We start from the raw sequence: 25,433 nt of genomic DNA on the forward strand, positions 1-25,433 counted from the left end.
GAGTGGGAAAGCAAAAGCAATACTGTGACTAAAACTAAACTAAAACTGCCCAAACCTGATTTTTTTGCTCATGTCTGACTCACACCATGACAGTGTCAACAGTACAAATTTCATGGAATGTGAGCTTTTCAGTTCTGATATGGGTCACTGCCATAGGTCGTCTCAGTCTGAACTGTTGAAATTTATACAACTACAACAACATTCTTCACAGTTCTGCAGTGGTCAAAAACACTGTTCTTTCTCTTCACCCTCATCTTCATTATCATCCACTGACACATTCACACTAATGAGACCTGGTATCTGAAACAATAATCAAACTCACCTCCACACCAGGTAAACTTAGGTCGACTGTACTCAGAGTAAAACTGTGAATCTTCTCTTCTAGCTCTGCACACATAACCTGTGGTGTTCTTTTGTCCATGGATGGTGAAAACCTCCTGTTCAGTCCCTTCACTGCTGTCAGGTAACAGCTCATACCTGTACAGTTCATCAGATGGATGAGGAACAGCCTTATACCAATAAAACCTCCATCCTGCAGATGGATGTTTAACATGACACTTCAGAGTTACTGAGGCTCCAGGACTCAGCCATGATGGAGACACAGTGAGGACAGAACTGGGTTTACCTGTGAGAGGAATGAACACATCAGTGACACTCCATCTGATAGGATGCATGTACTATTGGATTATTGTGTTTACTGAATATATTTTAATTGTTTATTATTAATGTGTGTTGAATCTTACCGACTGATACCGTCAGTGTGACTTTGTCGCTCCAGTTTGTTGAATGATCCTGTGACTGTTTCATTTTTCCTCTGCAGCTGTAGTCTCCAGTATGGTCTGAATGAGCTTCAGTTATTCTGATTTCAGATTTTCTTTCAGACAGGGCTGAGCCAGATTTTCTCCATTCATACTCCCACTCTGTGTCTCCTCTGTGGATTTCACATCTGAGGGTGATCTTCTCTCCTGTGTATATCTCAGACCAGTTTGGATCCAGAGTCACAACGGCCCCGTTTGAGACTGAAAATACACAACAGTTACCAAAAATATTCCGTCATTGACGGATTTTTTTTATATGACGGAAAATTCTGAAGGCTGTCCATCATTTTGACAGATTCAAATACTGAGGGTAATCTACTGTTAACCTTTCCTGCTCAGCTTGTCCGACCATAGTCAGTGAGCACAGGGCAGATTTCCTCCAGGGCAGATGTCGGGGTTAACTCCCTTGCCAGTAGTGGACGACAGCAGCTTTTATTTTATGCACAGTATATCGATGTCAGAACACTTTTTCCTTCTGTCCTCTTACACACTCACACTCAAAACTGCCACTCCCTCACCTTGCTCGACCACTCACACCATACGCACACGCACATGCCACACACCGCTCTCGCACTTAAAGGAACACACACACACACACACACACCAATCTCTAACACAGTGGTTCTTAACCTTGTTGGAGGTACTGAACCCCACCAGTTTCATATGCGCATTCACCGAACCCTTCTTTATTAAAAAATAAAATATGATTTTTTTCAAATTCAAGACACAGGTATATGTTTTACTGGTGCACAAAATGAACCGTGCATTAACATCACTGTGTTCAAAGAACAAAACCAATAAAGTGCATGAACTCACAACAAATTACACACCTTTTCACAAAGACATGAACTCACAACAAATTACACACCTTTTCACAAAGACATGACCTTTTTAATACAACCACACTGAAATGGTTTTAATTTTTAACCTTATGTATTCCAATAATTAACTTATTGTATTTATGCTATTTATCATTTTTAACATTTTAACACACACCCATCACCTAATTTCCATCAGGCTACAATAATAATGAACTCCGAACTTTCCGAACCACGCAATTTTGACATAAAAAAAAGATAATTGCATGTAGTGTAGCAAAAAAAAAAGTTCTCGTTATACTCCTTCAGTATTTTTGTGATCGTTGTTTTATTACGGCACTAGCTCGGCTTTAGCGTAATACGATTTCTCCATCCGCGACAGTGCGTCGATCGTCACATGATTGTAACTGACCAGTGCGGTGACTGAAAAATGTAAACAAACGCTACACATGGCTGCCTTCATGGTTAACAGGAAGTAGCAAAAGTCATAACAACGATGTGGAAAATACTCAAATAATTCATCGTCAGACAAGTGGAAGAGATTATAAACACTTCCGGGTGTGTTGTAGTGCTATAAGTAACAACAATACACCGCGTATATTGGATGTCAATCAGAGAAAGAGTCTCCGAAGCCGTTTGTTTACATACACGGACCTAGCCCGACACACACAGCCAACTAATGAGTCGAGTGTGTGTCTTGACCTCCGCCGAACCCCAAGGGTTCGATCGAACCCCAGGTTAAGAACCACTGCTCTAACACTACCACAGAAAGTTTTCGCACAACACTGTGAACAGAACCTGCTGCAGGATCGCTGGTCTGTCTGTCTCTGAACACTTAAACAGTCCACACCAGCCTCCACCTGTACAGAACCAACAGCCCCACTCTTCACAACTACACTGAATACAACAGCAGAACTGCAGTCACATGACCCACTGTTAGTCCACCTGTAGTAGACCCCCTGTCCAGTTGATGGTGAGTGTGAATATTAATCAGTCAGTGTCCAGTCTTGTGTCGTTGTTTTGCTGACTTTAGCCAAAATTAGATGCTACTTTGCTAGTGCAAACTGTGAAGACAGCAGAGTCTCCTTATTCTAAAAAGTCCAGTAAATATGATGGGCATAGATAAATGCGGTGAAAAAAGAGGGACTGATGCAGTGAAGGATGACGGACAAGCAAAGAATACACCAGTTCTGATGGCATTTGGTGTGTTATACGTACGCATTTTCTACCTTTCATGCGTATGAACACATGAAAGGACATACCACATGTCCATTTGTGCGTAGATCTGTGGTTCACAGAACCTGAACTCTAACCCTCAGTGCATGATAACACACCAGTTAAAAGTGGTGTATAGAATTATGCCAGTCGTGATATCACGTTGGTTTATCAGCCCGCAGCAACTACAGCTGCTGCATCATTGAGATGTTTTTGAACATTAAATACTACTAAATATATCTCTTTATCATTAAAAAATATACATTTGAAATGACGGATAATAATATGATATGATGGAATTTTTACGACGCTGTCCGTCAAAATGACGGACAATAAAAATATCTAGCACAACCTCTGAAACCATCTACTGATGTAAACTGTTTAATAACTGTTGATCCACTAATCCTATCAATCCATGTAAATAATTGGTGTAAAATACAGTTTGTCATCTTTTCATGGTCATCAGATATGACCCATGTGGACGTTCAGAGGCTATCCCAATTAAATATAGGAAAATACATGATTCACTGCAAAAAATGTAAAATAAAGAAGATAATATTACAATAAATGAAGATAAATCCCTTAGGGAAGGTTAAATACGGAGAAAAAAATCATTTAGGAACTGACACAAAAGTAGCACTGGGTCTTTATGGGTTAATATTGTGTGGCCTGGCTTATACATATTAAAGCAGAAAACTCAAATAATGTGCACTATTGGAAAATAATTCTGATACGTGACTATGGTGCAATGAATATTTTTTGAGGCTCAGTTGTTTGGATAAAGATCAGTTTGTACTAAAACTAGTACTTTGTCGATGTTGGTGTTCAGAGATAACGTTATCTGCTTCCTTTTGTGGCACTTGTCATCATTTCCAGATTATCAGTTTTACATTTGCAGTGCATCTGACCACAGTGTCTGGGTTAACGTGCATGAAGTCTCAGTTTAAGACACTTTGGTCATAACTCATGTCAAAATCTCAAGTCAGGAAATAAGGCGTAGTTGGTAACAGTAAAAAGCTGCTCTCAGAAAACTGTATTCGCCAACTACTAACCCTGAAGTCGAACCCAAAGATAGAGCCCCCCCCTCCAAAAGTTTATGTCATCTGTGATCAAATGGAAAATACAAGAACTGATTTTGACTTGCACAACTGTCTTACAAGATCTAAAGTGGATGGAATTTGTCATAATGTAAAAAGCTTGCAGCAGGAATTAAGAGTATAACAGATTATGCGATGTGTTTTCAGGCTAAAGTCATTTATATATCACAGATAAGATGTTACAGCTGTGTTTTTCATTCATTAGTTTAAATGCTGCAGTTGCAAATACAGAAAACAGAAGTAAAACTGCTGATATTGTCCAAAAATAACATTATATGCACACATAATAACAAACAGTGTAGTCTTAGCCCACTCTACCCCATTAACATGAATAAAAGGTGCACGTACCATGGAAGCAGACCCCAAGAAGCAACAGTGCATTCCATGAGAAGAAGGTGATTAAACCCTGAAAGTGACCATCAGCCATTTCTGTATGGAGAGGAACAGCATCTGTTTCCTCCTTCACTCTCAAAAAGGACAGTGACAAGAGAGCAGTAAAAAAACCAAAGTGATTCTTTCCAGGTAGAGATGCTCTCTGTTCACACCCACAACTAAACCTCTATGTAGCAGGAAGTAGCTGAAATGCTTCACTATAGTGGCCTTCAAGGGTTTCCGTAGAGTGTAATGAGCTGTGATAATTAGTCAGATTTCAAGTCAAAAGGGCTGATGGTGTCAGTAGGAGGATATTCTTGCTTTTCTTTTCTTAATACCTATTTTGTCTATTTATTTTGTATTGCAGGTTGTTTGTAGTTCTGCTGTTAAGTCTACTTCCACCTCTCTGCAGCTGTTTAACCCATAAAGACCCAAACATCCACTGCTGACCAAAACCATCTACTGATCTAAACTGTCTAATACCTGCTGAGTCACTAATCCTATCAATACATGTAAATAATTGGTGTAAAATACAGTTTGTCGTCTTTTCACGGTCATCAGATATGACCAATTTGGACGTTCAGAGGCTCCGTAGTTACTGTGGAAACACCGTCATCTTCTACAACATTGATTCACCAGTAAAACCCATGGAGTTGGATCAATGACAGAGGATGGACGCACTGGGATTATGTTCAGTTACTGATAGATTTTACTGTAAAAGTCACTTTTTCTTCAGTTTTCACTGTTTTGATACAACACCATTTGAATTTACTCTGAGCTTTATTTTATTTATTTTATTTCAGAGTGTCCCGGCCAAGACGGGCAGCAGTACATTAAATAGTTACAGACAGACTTTCATACATAAAACAAATACACAAAAACCACATCGACAAGTCAAACCTTCCAAAGTCAACTTTGCAAGAAGTGCCAATGAAATGAAGACAAAGTGCGTCAGGTAAAACATCTGCAGCCACATGTCTCCCTCTCCAAGTCATACAACATCCTCTTAAAAGTGTCCAACGAAACCAGATCCTTAAGTTTCAGGTCTTTTTGTAGTTCATTCCAGGTGAATGGGGCCGCAAACCTGAAGGCCTTTTTCCCCTGTTCAGTTCTAACTTTAGGAACAGACAAAAAGAAAAGATCCTGAGAACGAAGATTATAAGCGTCTGTGGTTCTCCAACTGATGTAAGTCAGAAGGTAGAATGGGAGCAGACCTAGAATAGACTTATAAATTAAAATACGCCAGTGACTCAATCTGCAAGCCGACAAAGAAGATCATCCTACATGGTCATAAAGCAAACAATGATGGGTAAGAGATTTAAAATTGGTGACGAACCTCAGAGCTCCATGATACACAGTGTCCAGTGACCGTAAACTATGGGTGGAGGCATACATGTACAAGACATCACCATAGTCCAACACAGACAGAAATGTAGCTGAAACCAGTCTCCTTCTTGATTCAAAAGACAGACATGATTTGATTCGAAAGAAGAAGCCAAGTTTTACTTTTAGTTTTCTAACAAGCTGCTGATAATGCACAGAAAAAGAAAGGGAGCTGTCAATTAAAATGCATAAATATTTATAGGTCGGGACGAATTCTATCTGACTTCCCTGGGTAGTGATCAGTGAAGGCAGGTTTGACAGTTTGGACCTTGAGTTTGAAAACACCATGACTTTTGTTGTATCTGCATTTAAAATCAGTCTTAAGTCAGGAAAATTGTGTTGGACAGTGTTAAAAGCAGATTGTAACTGGGTAAGGGCTTGGACAGGAGTGGAAGCAGAAGTGTACATGACTGTATCATCAGCATAAAAATGAAATTTTGCGTTTGATATATTGAAATTGATGTTGTTAATGGAAAGTATGAACAAAAGTTGCCCCAGGACTGACCCTTGTGGCACACCTTTTGTCAAGGTGAATGAACTGGAAGTACAGCTGTCTACCTGCACACTCTGCTTCCTGTCTGTCAAGTAATTTTTAAACCAGCCAACTGCGTGTTCTGACACTCCTGCTTTAAATAATCTATGTAAAAGAATAGGGTGATCCACAGTGTCTAAAGCTTTTGACAGGTCGATAAAAAGGGCTGCACAGTGCTGTTTGTTATCAATAAAATCTATAAGATCATTAAAAATGTTAAGTGCTGCTGTAATTGTGCTGTCTTTTTCTAAAATCAGATTGAAAATCAGATAAAATACTATTCTCATTTAAAAAATCCTTCAGCTGATCACTAACCAGAGACTCCAGAACTTTGGCCAGGACGCAGAGCTTGGAAATGGGCCTGTAATTGTTTAGACTGTGGGGTCACCCCCCTTGAGCAGAGGAGTGACTAGGGCAGACTTCCAGATTGAAGGTATAGTGTCAGTGACCAAGGATAAGTTAAAAATATGGGTCAAGGGTGGGGCAATAAAATCAGATGCTAACTTTAAAAAGTAAGGCTCCAGTTTATCAGGGCCTGCAGCTTTTACTGTGTCTAAATGCTTGAGGGCTTTATGCACCTCAGAAACTAAAATGGGGTTAAAATTAAAAGAATGTCTTGACTGAGCCTGATACTCAGATTTAGTGGAAGAAATGTTAAGAGTGGGGTTTAAATTTGTAGGGTTTAGAGACTCAAATAAATGCCCTGAGGCAATAAAATGTTCATTAAAACAAGTGAGCATTTTATCTTTATCTGAGATTTTTTCAGAGTCTTTAATAATGCATGGTGGTAGCTCAGAACCTTTACTATTTTCAGAAATGGATTTGATAGTTTTCCAGAATTTTGAGGGGTTATTTAGATTCTGTGTAGTTTGTGATAAGAAATAATTGGCTTTGACTTTCTTGATTTTGACAGTACAAGTATAACGTAATTGCCTAAAGGCTAACCAGTCAGTTTAGATCTGTTTTTCTGGCTTTAGCCCAGGCCAGGTTGCGCTGGTGGAGGAGATCTGAAAGGTCTGAGGTGAACCATGCATTGTTTCTGCCCTTAACTCTATACCGCCTAAATGGAGCATGCTTGTTAAAAATGTTTTAAAAACCATCAGAGAAACACTTCCAGGCAATATCAACATCGGCTATAAGATCAATTTTTGCCCAGTCAAAAAGAAATAAATCATGAAAGAAACTTTGCTCTGAAAAGTGCTTCATGTCACGTTTATAAATGATGCGTGGTCTGGTTTTAGGTGTTTTTGTATTTCTCACTGTTGCAACAGCACAGTGGTCACTGACATTGTTTGCAAATATTGAGGCAGTTGTGTATTTATGAGGAGCATTTGTTAGAATGAGATCGATTAAAGAGGATTTTTCTGGATTTTTAAGGTTTGGTCGAGTTGCACTGCCTACCAATTGGAAGATGTTCAGCGAGTCGCAGTGGGATCGAAGCTCATCTGACATTGGTTGTAACCAGTTCAGGTTAAAGTCACCCAAAGCTATAAATTCCTTTGAGCTGAATTCTGAAAGAAGCTGCACTAACCCTTTCATGCATGAATTGTGAGAACCTTTGTCAAGATTTTTTCCTTCAGTGGTTTTATTCCTCCTTAGGCATGAAAAAAACAATGCGATTGAGTTTTTTTTTCCTATGGAGTTACAAAAATATCTATGCATTTAATTTTTGAAGTAAAGAAGCATATGTTTAAAACCCAATATCAGAAAGTGATATGAAAACAATGAAATAAAAACATTTTTAATGCTGCTAATCTGATGTCTTCTCATATTTTAACATATTCTAATGCTAGTAATTACTCGCTTCATGGAGATAATATGCAAAAAAAAAAACTTCTTGTCTAACAAATAACAATTGATTTACACTTAAACATGTTAGTGCAGATCAGGTTTATCAAGAACAGCAAAGTTACAGTAATGGTGTGAATGTCAGTGTATGGGATGGTGCGTAAGTGTTCACTGTGTTGGCTGATATGGAACTAAAACATCAAAACCCATGAATATACAAGAGAACAGCTGGAGAAGAACTGTCCACTGGAGTGGCCTATGCATGAAAGGGTTAAATTAGGCAGGACACAATTTTCAGCTGAGGGTGCTCGATAACAACAACATTAATACTCAGAGATTTGGAGACCTCAAGTTCCAATGCTAAAAACTCAAACTGCTTTAACACCGATTTGGAGAGCAGCACATTCACTTGGAACTTTTTCTTGGTGTAAATGGCGACACCTCCACCTCTTTTAGGGCGGTCAGACCTAAACACATTATAGCCACTGATGTTTACAACAGTATCTGGGACAGATTTACTCAGCCAAGTTTCTGTTAAAACAATGACATCTGTATCAGTCGAGTGCGCCCAGATTTGCAACATATCCATTTTAGCAACAAGACTACGCACATTCAGATGTAACAAACCCAGACCAGCTCTTTGTTTAAAATCTGCAGGGGTGTTAAATCCTGTAGTGGTGTCTGGGCCAGGATTTGGCTGCACATTTCCAGACATCAATAATAATAAAACAATCAGTGCTTTCTGTTTAAAAGAGTTCCTGCAGGATTCTTTACAGCTGCTCCATCCTACATTATTCTGAAGAACAGCAGAAGTGAAGCAGAAATTGTCATATAAAATCATCACAGTGATCAGACTGAATACATCCACAGCATCAGAAGAGAAGAATAGGGGCTGAAGACAGTGGAGGTTTGGTGCACTGCCAGATGTGCACGTTCCTGTGTGGACAATGTCCATGAGTGAGAAAGCATTCTATAGTACAATATAATATAGTATAATATACAGGGTGGGGAAGCAAAATTTACAATATTTTGAGGCAGGGATTGAAAGACAGTGTATGACCCATTAGTTTATTGAAAGTCATGAGAATTTATTTGCCACAAGAAAATTTACATAATAGAAAATGTTTTTATTCTATGTGTCCTCCTTCTTTCTCAATAACTGCCTTCACACGCTTCCTGAAACTTGCGCAAGTGTTCCTCAAATATTTGGGTGACAATTTCTCCCATTCTTCTTTAATAGTATCTTCCAGACTTTCGCGTAATAGCTTTGCTCATGGTCATTCTCTTCTCTACATTATAAACAGTCTTTATGGACACTCCAACTATTTTTGAAATCTCCTTTGGTGTGACGAGTGCATTCAGCAAATCACACTCTTTGACGTTTGCTTTCCTGATTACTCATATAGGCAAAAGTTTCTGAAAAGGTATGGATAATAGTGTTAGGTATGATTATGACATCAATATATGTTTAGTTTCAAAACAATTGATGTCGTGCCAGCTAAGAAAAAACAACTAAATGTTGATTGTAAATTTTGCTTCCCCACCCTGTAGTATAGTATAGTATATCATAGTTTTGTATAGTAGAGTGTAATATACTATAGTACACCCGTTCCTGATACATTTTGATCGAGTACACATCTTTTATTCATCATATTCCCAGGGAACAACACTAAGATTTGTGCTTACATTGAAATTTGTGAATAAATCATCAGTTTTAATAAATAATTATGGTGGATTATAAAACTTCGTTAGACAAACACACTTTCAACATCTAAAATGCAATATTTATTGATGCGTTGCATGGTAAAAAAATAAAAATAAAAAAATACATAGAGTACTTGGTCTGCTGATGTACCAACTAAAACATACAAATTGAAAAAAAAGACAGAGAAAATAGTACAATATAATACAATAATACAATCAGATGTTCTGGTGGTAGATTATCACATATAAAAACCAACTATTAATGATCATTATTTTGTATCAAAAGCACTAAGAAAGGCCAACTTAAAACAGTGTACTATCCTCTAAATACTGCAAGTTCTACTGCTTTTTAGAATATTTTATATATTAAACATTGCTATTAAATTTGTCCATGTAGCTTTTTACATGAAGTGACAGAAAAAAAAATACAGTATATAATACAACAACATTGAATGAACTATACTTCAAAAAACACACAACAGATGAATAAATCCAACCAATAGTTATCTTTAAAATAATCAGACATTAAATAAACTATACATAGCCTTAAAGTGCGCAAAGCTGCAAAGATTTAGATAAAATCACTCGTAAAGAGCTTTATACTGCATTATCATTTGTCACTTCTACTACTTCTACTTCTGTGTAGCATATTTGACCGCTGAGTATACGGTTTCCTCTGGAGCTCCCGGAGATGCTTTTCCTTAAAAAAAAAAAAATGTCAGAAATGAGAGTTCACAGTGACTGTAATGTAATGTGTAATGTAAATTATGTAAAACCATTAAAATACAAAAGAGCTGAAGTCGTCTGCAGATACATTTTAAAGCATGAAAACACACATTAAACATTAAATTGTGTTTGTCATTAGTAACATCACAAGTCACTTTTCCGTTGACCCTCAAATTGCGCAAACGTAACTTGCGCATAAAAATTTACTGAATGGAAAAACAATAATTTTACCTAAAGTCTCATTTTTTGATTAAAAGTTTTTGCGCTGGCAAGAGGTGGTTTTTTTGGGTGTAGTTAATGGTGTATCATGCAAAACTGCAATGGAAAGACCTTTTTTCGCAACTAGAGTCAGGTGAATAAAAAAAAAAAACCTATATTGACGTACGTTACAACAAGCGAAGAAGAAGAAGAAACATGTCACGGTATGTGTGGACACCAGGAAAACCAATCATTTTTTCATTTAGTACGAGATAGAGGGGTAATATATAATAATAATGAATATATCTGTAAATCAACACCCTATTTACATTTGTTGTCATATTTATGGAATGACTTCTTGTGTCATCTCACGATAATAAATAAACAAATCATCACATTTGTGATTTAATGGAAAAACTGACATTACGCACTTCTGTTTTTTCAACATATAGTAAATATCAGTAAAGTTTTGCGCAGATGTCCAATGGAAAAGCGACTACTTACTGTATCCATAAAAGGTTGGATGATATAGACCAGGGGCGTCAAACTCATTTTAGTTCAGGGGCCACATTCTGTTAAATTTGATCTGAAGTGGGCTGGACCAGTAAAATAATAACATAATAAATTATAAAGAATGTCAACTCCAAACTTTTCTCTATGTTTTACAGTGAAAAAAGTAAATTTACATTATGAAAAGGTTTACATCTACAAACTATCCTTTCAAACAATGTGAATAACATGAACAAACTGGAAAAAAAGTGTAATTTTAACAATATTCTGTCTCAGTTTATCATTTACACATGTACATTAAAACTTACAGTTCACAGTGGATCTACAAATACACAAAACATTGTAATACAGGCAGAATATTGTTAAAATTGTACTTACTTCTCTTAAAACATTTCAGGTTGTTCATATTTGTTCAGGTTGTTCACATTTTTTGTGAAATTATACTTTGTTTTCGTGTAAATACATGAAAATATTTATTTTACAAAGAGAAAAAATTTGGAGTTGTCATTATTTATATGTTATTATGATAGTATTTTACTGCTCCTGCCCACTTGAGACTGAATTGGTCTGAATGTGGAACCTGAACTAAAAGGATTGTTAATATCTTACTATAATTTTTGCATTTCACAAATTCATCCCAGGGGCCAGATTGGAGCCTTTGGTGGGCCAGATTTGGCCCCCGGGCTGCATGTTTGACACCTGTGATATAGACCTTTCTTACCTTTCTTTCTTTTGGCTTTTCCTTTACCGTGGGCGTGGACCTGGGTGTACACCACATTATCATCTATGAACAGACACAATAAGGATAATTAAATGCAACATACCCACCCACACAGTGATATTTGGCTTTTTAAAAAAAATGAAATTATGCATTTTCAAACATTTCCCTGTGGTCTACATAAACTGTAAATGCTATGTTTGGGTCCGAATTCTTCATTAATTCAACTCCACAGGTCCATCTTCAACACTATTTCTGAGTAATGACACCAGAAAGGTCATTTTGAGCACTGGCCCTTTAAATGCAAATGAGCCACTTCAGGCCCCACCCCCTCCAGGTTGTATTTGCTGTGCTGCTCTGTCCCGTTCAACCAAAAACTGAACATTTTAGGTAATCGACTCGAAGTTTGGACATATTTTCAGTTTTTACTACAACTGCTGCTGCTGACAAACAGTTATGTCGTACTCAGAAAAATGTTTGTCAGAAGTCTTGACCTTATATGTGCAAATGTCGTGACTTAACTAGTTATAGACATAACATATTAAGCAGGAATTAAAACAGGTTGTAGAAATCCACTCGATTTTTGCCAAAATGAATATAAAGATAGTTTTGCAGCACCTGGAGGGTTCAAATTCAACTTTTATGAAATATTATGATCCAAAAATACAAAAATAAATGAACCAAAGACTAATAAAAGTGGGTTTAGCAAAATATGACCCCTTTAAAACATTAAAAGCAGATTTGAAAATTCAAGACTTTTTAAGAACACCTGGGAACCCTGCATTCACATTTACATTCATATTCACAGTCATTCATATTCACATTCACGGTTCTGCAATATATCACGATATTTCCTTTCACAATACTGTATCAATATTAAGTACTGTATCAATACTTTAGGTATTTATTCAAATGCAGATATGGTGGAGGTTCATTTTTGTTTTTGTTTTTTTCTTTATTGTTAATATCTTATTTATTATTATTATTTAACACTGTTTAATTAAATAATGTTTATTTGAAGCATCCTAAAAGCACTTTTTACTGTCTGAGGCAGATGGTAGTTCCTTCGTTGGGACAAAAATAATGTTCTGAACTAATAGAATATGAACATTTGAGCAGGATCTTAAACTGTAATGTCTGTAAAACATAATTTAAGTTTGAACACAGGAACATTTTGTGATATAGCATTAGATCCTGTTGGGATCAAATAAAAATGTGTTTAGTATTTGTACATATGTATGGTGTAATTCAATTCTTCTAAGAAATAATCATTAAAAAAAAAAAAGAAACAAAAAAAAATTGCCTTTTTAACAGTATCCTGATATATCATGATATATTGCATCGTCATTCTAGTATTGTGATTTGTATCGTATTGCCAGATTCTTGCCAATACACAGCCCTATTCATTCATATTCATATTCACATTCATTCATTCTTATTCATTCATTCTTATTCATATTCAGAAAATGCACAATGATAGTTTTACCTGCAGCTGGTTTTGGCTTCACCTCTGAGTAAACAGTACACTCCTCTCCTGGTTTCTGTTTTTCGGCTCCTTGAAACGATCAAACAGGTTAAAACCGTGCATTTAGTTGATATAGATGAATGTTTGATTTGACAGCAGTTCTGGTTACAGTTAAGGACTCACCCTTCATGTTTTTAAGTTCAATTGAAGAATATGTGACATCTGAAGGTCCCCCTGAAATACATACATTTTTATTTTTAATAGATATTCCGTGTTCCAGCAATAATGAACATTTTAAAGTATGATACTCTGTACCGCTCCCAGAGTCTCCGTTGTCTTTGATGGAGTCGTACAGAAAAGCATCAGCTGCAGAAAAGTGAAAAGCACAGGTGAAAACCTCATGAGCTGCATGTCATTACATACAGACAAATGTTAAATGCTTTTTTCTAAGCTGTTTTAACATTGGTTTGGTGAATTATTCTGTAAAACATGTGAAAAGCATCAAGAACTGATTTGGAATACTTATAAAAGTGTGTTAAACCATTGATTATTAGTGAAAATATATGGTAAGAGGAGTTTTTTGAACGCTTAAGGACCTATAACAATTTTTGTGGCGACTTCTGAATTATTTTGTCTCTACATTTAACCTTTGTTATGTCACGTATCACTACATAGCATAATATTATCCACTGTATTTTGCATTTTTCACTGAAAATCAGGTTTTTTCCTATATTTAATTGACTAACTGTGGTGATTTCCATAAGAACTCTTAAAATTATTTACAGGGTTCCTACAGGTTTCTACAAGTTAAATCTAAGACTTTTTAAGACCTTTTTGAAACTACATAGAACAGAAGTTAATGCCTATTTTATGGCAGTACTGCTCAAAATTCTTGACTCCTAGAATTTAGGAAAATGTTTTTATTTACTCCAGTGCCTTGATTCCCACCGTTCTGAGTCATTTCTCACTGGTGGCTGCAAAGTTATTGATAATTGGTTCCTAATTTCAGCATAAATTGTCGGGTTGAAACGGGTGGAACTGAGTCGACTGACATTACTTTATTTCCAGTTTGGACATTTAACAGACACATTTAAACACAACACAGCCAACAAGTTTATAACAACATGACTTAAGACCTACCATATCAAATTTAATACCTTTTAAAGACTTTTTTAGGTATTAAACGCAGATTTGTAAATTCAAGACTTTTTAAGACCTCGCCAGAACGCTGTATATCAGAACAGAAAACTGAAGAAAAAGTGACTTTTTCAGCAAAATATATCACTAACTGAACATTAATCATTTTATTCATGAATAAATGCTGTAGAAGATGACAGTGTTTCCATGTTCACTGCGGAGCCTCTGAACGTCCAAAAAAGACTCATTTGATGCAGTAGAAAAGCTGAGAAACTGCATTTTACCTGAATTATTTAAATGTACTGAGAGGATTAGTGGTTCAAAAGTGAATAAACATTTTTACAAGATACTTTTTTTTTTTTTTTTGCCATGGGCTGTTTAGTTCTTTAAACCTGTAAAGTCTGAACCATTAAATCACTGACAGAAAATTTCATTTCTTTGAAACTGGAGCCTTTACTTGTCCTTCTGAACAACCAAAACATTCTTTTTTCATATATCAATTTCCATGTATGACTTTCAATTTTGTATCATATTTGATACATCGGGTGTCAATGCTCAAACATTAGTGTTTTTGAACAAATAAAAACATAACACAACACAAACTTGTCTAAAAATTGGTAATTCCTTTTCAAAATTGGCAAAGTTCTGCCTCCTTCCTCGTTAACCCATAAAGACCGAAACCACCCTCTGATCTAAAATGTTTAATACCTGTTGATTCACTAATCCTATCAATCCAAGTAAATAATTGGTGTAAAATACAGTTTGTCATCTTTTCATGGTCATCAGATATGACCCATTTGGACGTTCAGAGGCTCCATAGTGAACACAGAAACACAGTCATCTTCTACAATATTGATTCATCAGTAAAACCCATGGAGTTGGATCAATGACAGTGGATGGACACACTGGGTTTATGTTCAGTTAATGATAGATTTTACTGAAAAAGTCACTTTTTCTTCTGTTTTTTTTGTTTTTGTTTTGATACAATCACTTTTCATCTTACTCTGAGCTTTTATGAACACCTACATGATCAGTTGATTAAACATGAAAAAACAGATGATTCTCACTGAAAAAAAGCAAAATTCAGAGAATCTTAATGTAATAAACTCAGGATAGGTTAAATAGAGAGAAAAATTCATTTGGGAACTGACACAAAAGTCTCACTGGGTCCTTATGGGTTAATGACAGTCTTGTAGTGTCACTGGAAAGGCCTCTGGTGAACAAATTCCTCCCCCTGGTGGATTATCTGTGTGTTGCATGTATCTAATTGTATACATCAGGTTTTTCAATAAAAAAAAAAAAATCCCACTGATCATACAGAAGGCTTCAAAACTCATGTATCAAATATGATACGTTTGGCATTATAGGGTTAAGGGTTAAAAATAAGCAGCATAGAACCTGAAATGTTGGAGTAAAATAATTAAATGTTCTGACCATGAAGAGGAGAAGGGTTAGGGTCATGTTGAGCCTCAGTCTGGTTCATCATGTGGTCTGCAGCAGAGCTCTGACTGCTTTTTGGAGAGTGAGGACACCTAAACCATCTGAAAATACAGTCAGGTTAAGAGAGCACTCATATTATACTGTATTACTGACATGGAAAAGATGGAGGAGAATTCCTTACTGACCTGATACAGTATGAATCTGTGGAAAAGACACTCTGTTACTACCACAGGATCATATTAAGAACACACATTTAACATAAAGGTGTTTAAGTGTGATTAATAGAATATGATAAGGAAAAGCTTTCACTGTTTAACTTACTGTAGCGACACAACAGGAACAGAAGGATTATCAATAAAATTCCACAAATTGGTCCAATGACAAACCACACAGGAAAGGGAGGGCTTTCAACCACGGACCCAGCTGTAATAAATCATCTTTGTTAATATTAATATCAATCATACGACAGACTTTCAAACTGATTTTCCAGAGAAACCCGTAGAAACAAGTGGTGTCAGGTACAACAAACCCCGCCCCTCACATGTATTGTAGCTTATTTTGGCATCGATCCAGCTGATGTCATCATGTCTATGCATGTGGTGAGGTCAGAATATCAATAGCCTCTATATATGTGCCAAGTTTGAAGTAAATTGAAATAAAATTGATGTTTTTATAGACATTTGAAATTTTGCCCATTATAAGTAAATGGGAGAAAAATAAAGATATTAAAAATTCATAAAAATTTGAAATTTGACCTACTTTTCCCAAAATGTAATCACATCTATTCTGGGTCACTGGCAATTTATCAACCCAATTTGGTATGGATTCAACCAGTAGTTTTGCTGCTACAGACATCTGAAATTTCAGCCATAGGTGAATGCAAAAAAAACCCAGTTTGGTATGAATTCAACCAATAGTTTTTGTTGCTAGAGTGTTAAACAAACAAACAAACAAACAAATAAACCAACACAAAAACAATATCCCTTGCCTCCCCTTCGAGGGTGGAGTAAGAAATAAAGCCATGCAAATAAATCTCCCATTGCTAAAGCAGACTTATCTACTTTTAACTGCTTAATTTAATTATCTGATTTTTAGGTTTCTTTAATTAAATCTCTAATTTCAGTTCTACATCATAAACTATCAACTGAATCCAATCCTACTCATGATGTTTGTTGTTTTATTTCAGGCTTTACTTTAGAAAATTGTAGAAAGACAGGAAAAAAATAAGATTAAACTTACATTTTACAGACGCCCAGCTCTCTGATGACTTCCAGACCTGTGGTCTTAGGCTCTTTACCTGTGTTCTTTCACACTGATAAAAACCTTCATCTGACTTAGACACTGCAGAGATATTGAGTTGTCCACTGGTTCCATTCTGGATTAGTTTTCCATTTTTGTAGAAACTGACATCAGACAGAATACCGTCTGTCCACAGTCTACAGCTGAGAGTCAGAGGTTGTCCTTCAGTCACAGGATGCACAGGGCTCTCTAAGATAATATAAGCTGTGGAACAGTCAGATACAGTGTAAGTGTAACACAAATAAAACCAACACTGAATGTTGCAAGGACTCTTTGGCCACTTCTGACCCTCACAATTCCCTACGACCATGCACTGACCCCGAAAGACTAAAAAAATGCAGGTCAACATTGGCATCCATATTTGAAATGTCAACCTCAATTTGATCTTGAAATTGAAGGTCTAGGTTGATGGCCAATGAACTCGTCCAAGAGTTTCCCAAATTGCACCTAAATGATGGCGGTGACACTGTTGGACACCACAGGGTACGACAATACCACAGGGGTGGATGGCTGAGGGGTAAAAACCAGACAATTTCATCCTCTGAACCGCCTTATCCTAGAGAGGGTCGTGGGGGTGCCGCCTATCCCAGCAATCACTGGGCAAAGGCAGGGTTCACCCTGGATATGTCGCCAGTTTATCGCAGAGCTGACATATAGAGATGAACAACCAACACTCTTACAATTTAGAAGAACCCATTAACCTATTATTGCATGTCGTTGGATGGTGGGAGGAAGCCAGAGTACCAGGAGAGAACCCACACAAACTCCAAACAGAATAGTCCACCCTTGTTGGTTGGTGTTGGAATCGAATCCAAAACCTTCTTGCTGTGAGGCAACAGTGCTAACCACTGCACCACCGTGTTGCCCAACTGGACAATTTACCGTAAATGACTACATATGACGTTTAGAGGCTTTAACAGTTTCATTAATCTACTGCAACCTGCACAGTACTTCATTCTAATCATTGTCAGAAAAATCTAATTACAAATCACTGATAATACTAAAGAAAATACTTAATATTAAGTTTTTATTAATAAAAAATGGAGTGTTTTCAGATTTTAAAACAAAGAATACGAATATGTTTGTGAGAAAGTGTGTTATATGGTACCCATTTATTAAACTTTACTAAATTCCAAGTGGTGGCATTGACTGTTAAATGGGTTCTATGTAGTATTTCTGTTTTCTATGAAAAAAGGTGATGACACGCACATCCAACTGTTAAAAGGTGTGCAGGATCCCAAAAACAGTGGATGAAAAAATATGATAAGGTCTCACTAATTACGATATCACATGACACGTAATGCAAATTATCTGAAATTATCTCAATTTTAAGCAACTTGATCACCGTATTTGTGTGAATTTACATGAATGTAAAGTAACTTCATCATTGTATTTATATTAATTTAAAGAAACTTGATTATTGTATGAATTAATATGAATTTAAAGACACATCTATTTAAAAGTTACTGTTAACGTGAGATAATTTGCATTATCTGTCACGTGATTGTAATTAGTATCCTATATAACCAGCTGTGTGTCATGACCTGTCCCATGTCTGATGAAGGGCCGATGCCTTAAACGTCACTATTGTGGTGAATAAATATCTTCTTGGGAGCTCACAGGTTGTGCAGACCTTAACTTATTTTTTCATCTATGTGTTTTCTAATATTAAAATATGACCTAAAATGATCATTAGAGTGTTGAGAATAAAGAGCTCTGAAGTTCTGTCAAAGATGCCAATGTCGAGACGTGCAATGATCCTGTTCACATCAACAGTGCAATGGATTTATTTGACCACTAGAGGGAGTACTAACAGTGAGACAGTTGCTTGGAAAATTCAAAATAGATCTTTGTTGCAGCTGAAGTTTAAGAAAATGGACATAAAAGGAAAATGGAATGAGAATGTACCATGAGTAGAGATGTTAACTGCGTTGCTAAACTCTCCTGATCCAGACTCACACCAGAACACTGCACCATTGTACACTGTCCAGGAGATGATGCAAGGAGATGTACTAGTCCTCCAGCTGTAATGATCACAGTCTGAGTAACTGTTCTCATAGAACCGTCTCACTCTCCGTTTATCAGAGTTGGTCTCACAGCTCAGTGAGATAGACTCAGAGGTGAAGTGTTGACTTCTGTTGGGACTCACTCTGAGAGACACTGATGAGTCCATATCTGAAAAAAACAAGACATAATCACACACACTAAGAACACTGAAGCTACAGTTGCATCCTTTGTCTAATGTTTAGCCTGAGTATTATCTGTGAAAAGAGGGTAAAATACTGATAAAAATACAAAGTTAAAGTGAACCTGTACTGATCATGCTTACAGTATTAACTGTGCTTTGTGTTTTTCTTAAAAGCAAGAGATTTACGTAAAAAAAAAAAAAGACTTTAAATGCACCACACTGGACCTTTTAATTACATGAATTATGCCTGTGGGTGGAACCTATGGGGCAGAGGTAAGTGATGTACCATTGTTGATTCTGGTTGATCAGCTCGAGTAAATAAGCAGCAGTCAGTGAGTGACATTGAGTGGAAAACACGTGCCGTAAAAAGTCATTTCTCTTTTCTTTCTAGCCTAAGTTTAAAACCCTTAAAATATGAACTCTTGTCTGTGTTTTTGTTTGTCCTGTTGGTTTCCTGCTCGCTGATGTTTTGTTGGCGTGCCTGTTAAATTTACCTCAAGCATTAAGCCTGTCCTTTAAGATAAATGTATTTACTCATTACATCTTGAGAAGTGCGGAAAGAAAAGGGAAAGGAAATGAATGCTGGGATTTAATTTATCATCCAGCGAGTGGGAAATCAAAAGCAATACTGTTACTAAAACTAAACTAAAACCGCCCAAAGCTGATTGTTTTGCTCATGTCTGACTCACACCATGACAGTGTGAACAGTGCAAATTTCATGGAATGTGAGCTTTTCAGTTCTGATATGGGTCACTGCCATAGGTCGTCTCAGTCTGAACTGTTGAAATTTATACAACTACATAAACATTCACCACAGTTCTGCGGTGGTCAAAAACACTGCTCTTTCTCTTCACCCTCATCTTCATTATCATTCACTGGCACATTCACACTAATGAGACCTGGTATCTGAAACAATAATCAAACTCACCTCCACACCAGGTAAACTTAGGTCGACTGTACTTAGAGTAAAACTGTGGATCTCCTCTTCCAGCTCTACACACATAACCTGTGGTGTTTTTTTGTCCATGGATGGTGAAAACCTCCTGTTCAGTCCCTTCACTGCTGTCAGGTAACAGCTCATACCTGTACGGTTCATATGATGGATGAGGAACAGCCTTATACCAATAAAACCTCCATCCTGCAGATGGATGTTTAACATGACACTTCAGAGTTACTGAGGCTCCAGGACTCAGCCATGATGGAGACACAGTGAGGACAGAACTGGGTTTACCTGTGAGAGGAATGAACACATCAGTGACACTCCATCTGATAGGATGCATGTACTATTGGATTATTGTGTTTACAGAATATACAGTCTACCCTCGTTATACCGCCAACTTCCGTTCACGGCCAAATTGGCGGTATAGCGAAAATGGCGTTACAACGGGTTGCGTCCATAATGTGCATGTCTTTACTATATGATGTCTATGCTGCCTCCGTTAACCCGTTCTAATTACGTTTCTAAATAAATCTTGATTCTGTTATGTTGTAAGGCAGGGATCGGCAACCTTTAACACTCAAAGAGCCATTTCGACCCGGTTTCCTCGGAAAAGACAACACTGGGAGCCGCACCTCGGAGGTGCCACGGCGGCGCACCTCGGAGGTGCCGCGCCGCTGGCGGTATGACGGTCGGGAAATCAATGGTATAAGTGTTGTTTGTGCATGGAACTGGGCTGGCGGATGGCGATAAGCGGAAATGGCGGTATAACGGCGGGCGGTTTAACGAGAGTAGACTGTAGTTTAATTATTACTAATGTGTGCTGAATCTTACCGACTGATACCGTCAGTGTGACTTTGTCGCTCCAGTTTGTTAAATGATCCTGTGACTGTTTCATTTTTCCTCTGCAGCTGTAGTCTCCAGTATGGCCTGAATGAGCTTTAGTTATTCTGATTTCAGATTCTGTTTCAGACAGGGCTGAGTCAGATTTTCTCCATTCATACTCCCACTCTGTGTCTCCTCTGTGGATTTCACATCTGAGGGTGATCTTCTCTCCTGTGTATATCTCAGACCAGTTTGGATCCAGAGTCAAAACGGCCACGTTTGAGACTGAAAATACACAACAGTTACCAATAAGAATACACACACTTTTACCCTTTATCGAGCAAGTGACTATTTTTGGTCAATTCTGTACAAATTGCAAGACAATGACAGTAACAGCTACAGTGAGGACAGTGAGTCAACAATCTGAGGTCCAATGTGGTCTAGAGGGTCTGTAAGGTCCACCTCTGCATGAACAGTGAGTGTACCTGGTGTGTTAGGTACCATGAAGTAATGGTACTAATGGAAGGAATGATGTTCAAAGTGAGAATGTGGATGTGGACAGGGGTCTGGATCAGCACTTAGGTCGTTGGAATGTTTTAAAATACATTTTCCTTTCACATTACATGTGTTCTTCTTGTAAGTCTTATATTTACTTCTCTTTTTTTGCCACTTATGGGTAAGGAACCAAATATGGCAACTTCATTAACTTTGATTTTCTACATAATTAAAAAACATAACATGCTGTGCACTTCATATCTCCCTTGGCCAAATACAGTGTAAGATAGTGTTGAAAGTTACTGCCCTATAATTTAGATTAGATTATTTTTGTATAAAACTTATTACACACATATTTATATTTGAAAGTACTCAGATATTATAACTGCACAAGGCCATCTGACCTTGAAAAAGTAGGTCAAAGTGACCTATTTTCAATAGGCTTCTGCTCCCTGCCAAGATGCATCCACAGAATAAATTTGATGCAGACATGTCAATGCATTCTTCAAATAATTCGATTACGTCGTTTAATGGACAGACAGACAGATGGATGACAAAACGATTACAATACCTATTGGCTGCGGGGTATAAAAATTTTAAAAATTCACAAAAGTAGTGAAGTCTTGTTACGTCTTCCAATAACACACTAAGGTTGAAATGTTGAATTTCAGAGTATTTCTGAAAGTGTCCTATAAAGAGTTTTAAATTAACAAACACACATTAACCTTGAACTAGTTACTTATTAATTTATTAGTCATTATAAAACTCTAAATGCCTCTTTTCTGTGAGACCATACTCTACAACTAGGATGCCATTAGCTAATGCGTTCTCCTCTATCACCTTCTAGTTATTTCCTTCAGATAGCAAAGGAAGAACGTCATGGTACATGAATTATATTAACATGCTTTGTTCAGGATGAGCCTTGTATATTAGCATGAGAAATAATTATTCCATAAGAGAAAGTCCTGAGTATTGTTTATCTTCATGTAACTAAACATAAGACTGTTGTAAAGTGTTAATAATAATGTGTTAATAGTGTCCAGATAACTCTGAATTAACTCTGTTGAACTCAGTCTTGTTGCCTCCTCTTGCTGTGATATCATGATGTTAATAAACAATGAATTAATGACCAGTATGTGCACTTTGATGTTATCACAATGTAACATGAGAAAATGATTAATACCATCAATTATAATGTCTCCTTAAAACCATTAAGAACACACAAAACATGTCCATATTGTATTGTCAGACTCACCGACGGTGCTGATACTGACTGTGTTGCTGTCGTCTGTGTAGTAAACTGGGTTTCCTCGGCCTCCTCTGCACCGGTAGCTTCCACCCACTGAGACACTTATTTGTGGATGATCAGAAAAGTCTTGTGTGGTGTGGGGTTTATATAAGGTGTTGTCTTTGTACCAGTAGTATTTCCATCCAGATGATGACCTCACAGAGCAGGTCAGGGTCACACTGCTGCCTTGTTGAATGGATGTTGTGTCAGAGGTCAGGTGGGCCTGTGGTTTCTTAACTGTTCAGTTTGTGAAAATGGAAATTACTCATTTATAACCAGTCATAATAACTGTGTTCATACACAGTGAAAGAAGGTCTTTATATTCATATTTATAAACATTATTTCATTATTTTAAGTCAGACTTACATATTGCTTTCAGAGACATGGAGTTGCTCCATTCTGTTTCCATATTCTCATCCACTTTGTGTTTACCCTTACAGTAGTACCGTCTACGATCATTAAAATCAACTGTGATGGTCAAGTATTCACTTTGCTCCTGAGGTAGTTTTGTGCCTGATGTTGACCATTCATAAACCCACTCAGTGTCCCCTCCATCTGTGATCTCACATCTGAGAGTGACCGTCTCTAAATGAAATATCTCAGACCAGCTGGATTTCAACGTCACTACAGGTATGTTCGTCACTGTTGATCAAATGGAAAAAAAAAAAAAATGAATAAATGAAACATCAGAATTAATCACTGTTAGATTTACTCCATATGAACCCCCACACAGTGTGTTTCATTGTCATTTATATTTAATATCAAACTTTTATTTTTACCAACTGAGTTGCTGTAGTCGCTGTAGTAAACTGGATCTCCTCTGCCTCCTCTGCACTGATAGGTTCCTCCAGGTGAGACAGTTATGAGTGGATGATCAGAATAAAGTTGTGGGTTCTGGGGTTTATACAGGCTCTTGTCTTTGTACCAGTAGTATTTCCATCCAGATGATGAACTCACAGAGCAGGTCAGGGTCACACTCTCCTGGTTAATGGATGCTGTGGACCTGCTCAGTTGGGTCTTTGGTCTGTCTGTTCATACAAGAGAAAATATGACCAACGTTAGGAAAACTTGGCTGCAAGTCACAAATATTTGAAGAGTCATGAGATTATGTGATTTCCATGATTAACACAAATAAACACTGAGCTGTGTACTGGGTGAATATATTGACGTGTTTTGTACAGACTGAGGCCTTTCTTTACAGAGTTTATATGTTTTCTCTCAGGGTACTCTGGCCAAAGATGTGAACATTAACAGGTTAATTGGTCTCTGAATTGTCTGTCAATAAAATCATATTAGACTGACTCGAGTAATAAAGGGTAGGGTGGTTAAACTGGGTCATTTGTTAAATAGACAGAGAAATGCAATTACATGTTTTGTTCTGGTTCTCTGCAGAGGCCAACAGGAGCAAACATGTTTCATACACAGAAATGACATATTAAAAGAACGGACTGCATATAAGAAAACAAATGCCAGAGGAAAACACTGCAAATACAGAAAAGCACTGCAACTATGGAAACTGTAAGATAAGAGTGCTGCAGAAACTAAAACAAATGCAAGAAGAAAACGCTACATATCCACTCACACAACAGAAGTGCTCCAGGCCTCCAGGGGCAGCACTGAGTTTACACCCAAGACGCAGACGATGGTGAAAATACGTACCTTTACGTCTCGGTGCTCAAACATCACTTCAATCCTTTCACCATAAACTGTTCTTCTTCCTGAAACCACTTTACACTTATTCTTTCATTGTGTGCATTCTTCTAACTTTTGGTCTAAAATTGAAAACATTATTGTATCTAAATGTAATAAAAGTATAGTTATAACAGCTCAAAATGTATTTATATACTTTGAACGACATGCGTAATGTTGAATTCATAGTTAATCTGATTATTTTATTGGGTAAATTCCACATACACAGAAGTAAAAATGCCAAAACACTCCCAAACTTTAAATTCTTTATGATCCACTCACTAGAATTTGTCTTTACCAAAAAAAGCACAAAACCCCTGATAATTTATAAACAACTCTTCAAAATGGCCTGAATTGACTCTCTGCTGGATTTTTTTTTCTCTATATCTTTAATATTTTAATCTTTTTTTTTTTTTTTCTTTTAGTGTCTATAAGCATTGTGCTAATTTATCTGTTTGGACAATTTTTCTTTTTGACATCTTGATATTTGTTTTGTATGCATGTATAGCTTCAATTAAGATTTAGTTCAAAATAAATAGATTAAAAATAAACTGTTCTTCTCGGCGTTGTCTGCTCCTCGGGTGTAAACTCAGCGCTGCCCCTGGAGGCCTGGAGGACTTCTGTTGTGTGAGTGAATATGCAGCGTTTTCTTCTTGCATTAGTTTTAGTTTCTGCAGCACTCTTTTCTTACAGAGCATTTCTGTATTTGCAGCGCTTTTGTGTATTTTCCTCTGGCGTTTGTTGACTTACATGCAGCGTGTTCTTTTAATATGCATTGTGCAAATGTTTCT

At 37.0% G+C, this 25,433-nt stretch overlaps 1 protein-coding gene and 1 long non-coding RNA gene across 2 annotated transcripts in view; both read right to left on the reverse strand.

The window, feature by feature from the left end:
• Nucleotides 1-25,433, reverse strand: part of LOC115438981 (uncharacterized) — a 238,205-nt gene that overhangs the window by 85,588 nt on the left and 127,184 nt on the right. The window contains exon 9 of the mRNA XM_030162877.1: nucleotides 23,733-23,981. Within this exon, the coding sequence (XP_030018737.1) occupies nucleotides 23,733-23,981 (249 nt within the window). The remainder of the gene's footprint in view (nucleotides 1-23,732; nucleotides 23,982-25,433) is intronic.
• On the reverse strand, nucleotides 13,396-14,329 carry LOC115438580 (uncharacterized). Its single transcript, XR_003938108.1, has 3 exons — nucleotides 13,660-14,329; nucleotides 13,528-13,578; nucleotides 13,396-13,434 (listed from the first exon to the last, which is right to left on the reverse strand). It is a non-coding gene; the product is annotated as an uncharacterized LOC115438580 (long non-coding RNA).

The sequence above is a fragment of the Sphaeramia orbicularis genome, chromosome 18 (genome assembly GCF_902148855.1).
Source record: "Sphaeramia orbicularis chromosome 18, fSphaOr1.1, whole genome shotgun sequence".
NCBI lineage: Eukaryota > Metazoa > Chordata > Actinopteri > Kurtiformes > Apogonidae > Sphaeramia > Sphaeramia orbicularis.